This window comes from Pteropus vampyrus, unplaced genomic scaffold, assembly GCF_000151845.1.
Source record: "Pteropus vampyrus isolate Shadow unplaced genomic scaffold, Pvam_2.0 Scaffold690, whole genome shotgun sequence".
Lineage (NCBI taxonomy): Eukaryota > Metazoa > Chordata > Mammalia > Chiroptera > Pteropodidae > Pteropus > Pteropus vampyrus.
The window spans coordinates 113,224-117,513 of record NW_011889471.1 but is presented as its reverse complement, the minus strand read 5'-3'; the positions used below and the strand labels follow the sequence as shown (position 1 = coordinate 117,513).

The following is a 4,290-nucleotide window of genomic DNA, read 5'->3' as shown; positions in this document are numbered from 1 at the left end:
CCCCTGGCGAGGTCGTGGAGCGAGGACAGCACGCGCGGTCACGGATCCGGGAAAGGGCCCCTTTAACTGTGGGAGATGCAAACGATCCGACGCGCGGGCCGGGGCAGCCCCTGACGCTGGGAGAAGGGGTGAGCGCGAAGCCCGCACAGGGCCCCTCGCCCGAACCAGAAAGGCTGCTTGACAGAAACGTCGCGTCCCGGAATGAGAGGGCATAACAGACCGTCTGCGTCGCCTGGGCCTTCACGAACGCCGCGCGACCGGAACGTGTTCCACTTGCAAATAAAACACTCCAACGTTGCTAACATTGGAGACGTGGTTTTCCAGAAATGCGAATGAAATGAGCAGGCGCTGAAGTTCCCAGCGAAACAATGTGACATGTGCTGGCATGTCACAGTAGTTTCCCTGCATGGTGCGGCCACGGAACCACCTCGCGCCTGATGGGGAAGCACGCAGGCCAGCTCGGGGCGCAGGGACGCTAGGCAGCCCCCGTGCTCAGAGGGGTCCAGCAGGGCGAGGCCCCTTGAACATCGCAGACCGTCCGGTGTCCCCCGGTCCCGTCCACCCGCGGGAGGACCTCAGGGTGCCCACGACGCTCCAAAACGCCTGGAGCGGGCAATTCAGCCCCCACTGGGAACCGCTGGGAACAGCCGCCTCCTTTAAATCCACGTCCCCGACCGGTGGGCGCGTGTGCATCGTGAGCCACCTTGTCAGATTCGCCGGTGACAAAGAGACCATCTTTCTCGTGCTCATGTTCCATGCCCGCCACAGAAGGCCCAACAGACAGGCCGTTCTCCCTTATTCCCACAAGATTCAGTCCAGCTTGGCGCTTCGGCCGTCACACGCGGTCCGAGATGTCGGGCCTGGCCCTTCGGGTCCGAAGTCCCTCTCGGGTTCTGCGCTCTGCGGGAGTGTGTGCCTCACGCCGCCCCCGCGCTCCGCAGGCACGTCCTCCGGGGCCGGGCCCTTCGCGCGGTGCCGGCGCCTTGAGGGCGAAGGCCGATGTCTCTCCTGCCACGCGCGAAGCCCCCGAGTGGGACGACGCAGAGGGCTTCACGGCTCCGCTCAGATCCTCCGCCAGAGCACACGCCTCGTCGGGGTCCGGCGTCCACTGCTCTGGAAAGAGGAACGAACAGCAACGAGGCGGAGCCACGCGGGCCACGGAGACCGTCGGATTCTCAGATCGATAACGACTCAGAGGATGCAGCGGACTCGAGAAGCAATTAGATTCCGACGCTTCACCGCGATTTATGCGCTTAGTTACGGGCTTATAAAAATTCATCGAAAAGTTGCATAAATTGTCTTTATTCCTTACCTCTGGATTATTTACACATACAAACTCGTACTTATGGAAGAAAACGGAGGCTATTCTATCACGTTTTCAAACCACCGTCCAAATGAATGCGTGGAGGCCTGCTGCTCTGAAGATCGGACTTCCTTTCCGAGGGCGTTTCAGGAGCTCGGCCATTCGTTTCCCGTGTGCGCATTACGTTTGTATCAGAAAAGTACGACGATGTCACAGTCCGGTTCTCAAAGGATGGGACTTACTCACTGAGGGTGGTCGCTGTGGATTAAACGTCTGTGGCCCACGAAATCCATATGCTAAATCCAAGCCCCCAAGGCGGTCGCACGGGGCGTGGGGCCTCGGGTGAGACCGGCTCAGATGAAGTTAGTGTCCTTGTATTAGAGACCCCAGAGAGGCCCCTCCCCGTCCACCGCTGAGGACGCAGTGGACGAAGCAGGAAGAGACGCCTCGCCAGACATGAGGGCTGCCGGCCTCCAGAACCGTGAGCGACATCTGTTGCTGATGACCCAGTCGGTGGCATCCTGTGACGGTGGCCCAGATGGACTAAGATGGCAGTCGACTCTCACATTTATTTCATTTTGTGGAAAAAAAAAAGAGGTATTTGAAAGAAAGGATAGTCATGTCTGGCACTTGATGACACACAAGGCTCTCCAATGCCTCAAAAAGTTACCTTTTCTCACTTAAAAAGTTCTTGGATGGATATGAAGTCACCGTTATGCCAGGTGAGCAAGCTCTGCAGACCTGTGGTGCCCACGGCACCGGCAGCAGCGCGGCGTCGTGCACGTCAGGACTCACCAGGAGGGCACACGCGCACACACATGCACACACGCACACACGTGCACACACGTGCACATGCTGCCACGTGCGTGTGTGTGCACATGCATACTGCGCACATGCGCACACGCACACAGATAGGACATTCTAACGACTGTGTGCAAACGCTGTGCCGGGCGTGTGTGCGCAGACGGTGAGTGTGAGCACCCCGCGGGGAGGGGCCGCGGAGCACCGCCGTGGACGAGCTGGTTTCGGGGGCGTGAGGCCGGCCGCCAAATCACCATTTCATTGTTTATTAGGGTTACGCCCCTTCTGAGCACGACTCCCAACTGCAGATTCAACCAAGTGACCGCGCTGCTCGGGGCTGCGGAGCTGACACGCATCAGCCTCCCGCAGACGCGACAGCAAACGCAGAGACGGTATCATTCGTTTTGAAGTCGGGAGCAGAGCAGGGCTCTGTCCTGCACACAGAGCAATCGTTCAATGTAACACGAAGAGCTAAAGCGAGAACCAGGACTGCAGAGAAAGTGTCCCCGTCCCCTCTCACGGTTGCGACCTTGGCGCGCCCTTCACCTTTTCCTGGTTTTGCATTTACCTGCTCCACTGATTAACATTATTGTCAACCGAAAAAAATGTCCTCGCTGATGATTTGGGGACAGCTCTGGAGTCCTTTTTGGTGGTTCGCATGGGGCGAGCTGGTCTGCTTGGCCCCATCTCTGAATGTCCTTCTGGCCCTCAGCCTGTCTTGTCCTCGGAGCCATCGGCCATCGAGCAGGGGCGGCCCCACCCTGTCCCTCCAGCTTCTCCTCTGCAGACCAGCTCGCTTCACGCCCTGGGGGTCCCTGTCGCCTGCGACTCGGCCTGGGACGTACCTCGCGGGTCCCCTGATTGCCCGCAGGCTGACCGCCCCCGCCACTGCCCGCGGGAGGACAGCTATTCTGGCGGCCAGTCCCTCACTTTCCACCTCAGGCCACGCACACCGTCGTCCCTGCTCCCGCACGTGGCCCGGCACCGACACTCACGCCCCGCTTCACACGCAAATGCCCGATGCTCCCGCCCTCAGACACGACGTCACAGCTCTCCACCGCCGCGGTTCCTAGCGGCCACCCCCAGAACCTCCCGGAACACCTGCGAGGCTTCGCTGCTGCTGAAGAGCCGGGACCCAGGTGCTGGGACGCAGGGCGACAGGGGTGCAGACAGACACCGCCGTCCCCTCCCCTCACCCGGCGACCGCGGGAGGCCACGTCCGAGCCCCCCAGTCGTCCACCGCTTGGGTGTCCCACACGGTCATCACTGCCTCCTCGTTCCACACTGTTCTCCGTGGAGCGACCAGATGGGACTGTCCCCCACTCCCCTGGGTGACCAGACGGGACCGCCCCTCGCTCCCCTGAGTGACCAGACATGACTGTTCCCCCCACGCCCCTGGGTGACCAGACAGGACTGTCCCCTGCTCTCCTGAATGACTAGACGTGACTGTTCCCCTCGCTCCCCTGGGTGACCAGACGGGATCGCCCCCCGCCTCCCCTGCCCGACTCGGCGGTGGACACCTCAGGCCCTTCGGCCCCGGCCGTCTGGGCGTCCTCTCCCAGGAGGCCGCATCTTCTGGGCCACAGGCTCCCGCGGCCTGTGCTGTGGCCCCATTGCTCTTGGCCGCCACGGAGACGCCGCAGACACGACGCGCCCCAAACGTGGTCGTTCTTGTTTCCCCACGTGCTCTTCCGGTTTCCCCCTTTCCAGAAGGATCCGCCGAGTCGCTCACACGCAGTAACCACCGAGACCCGTCCCGAGTCGCCTCACGCACGTCTGGTGCGGACAGACTCCTGATGCCGTGTCCCGCACGTGACTCCGACGCCGCTGCTCGCCCTCTGCGCCGTCTCTGAAACAGGTCCCTGGCCCCTGGGCCCCGACTCGTGGGCGTGGGTCCCCCGTCCCCGTCTCACCCCCCTCTCCGTGACATTACTCCCGGCGCGGGTGCGTCAACGGCTGAAAGACGGTAATAAACGTGGTGTGGCCGCTTCGTGTGCTTCATTTAAAACCAGTCGGCGACGCCCCAGTGAACTTGGGATCATTTCAGAAGCCACCCTCAGGCCCAACCCTAAGCCCAGCCGTCACCCTCAGCCTAACGACAGCCCGACCTGCGACGGGACCCACGCCGCTCCCCCAGAGACCCCTGGGACCGGCCGCTCCCCGACCTGCCCAGCACGCGCGGCGTC

General features: G+C 62.0%; 1 protein-coding gene across 1 annotated transcript in view; it reads right to left on the bottom strand.

Annotated features, from left to right (window-relative positions):
* Positions 1-835: 835 nt before the first annotated feature.
* Positions 836-4,290, bottom strand: part of MYOM2 (myomesin 2) — a 103,160-nt gene continuing 99,705 nt past the window's right edge. Inside the window, exon 39 of the mRNA XM_023526072.1 lies at positions 836-1,113. Coding sequence (XP_023381840.1) covers positions 836-1,113 — 278 coding nt within the window. The remainder of the gene's footprint in view (positions 1,114-4,290) is intronic.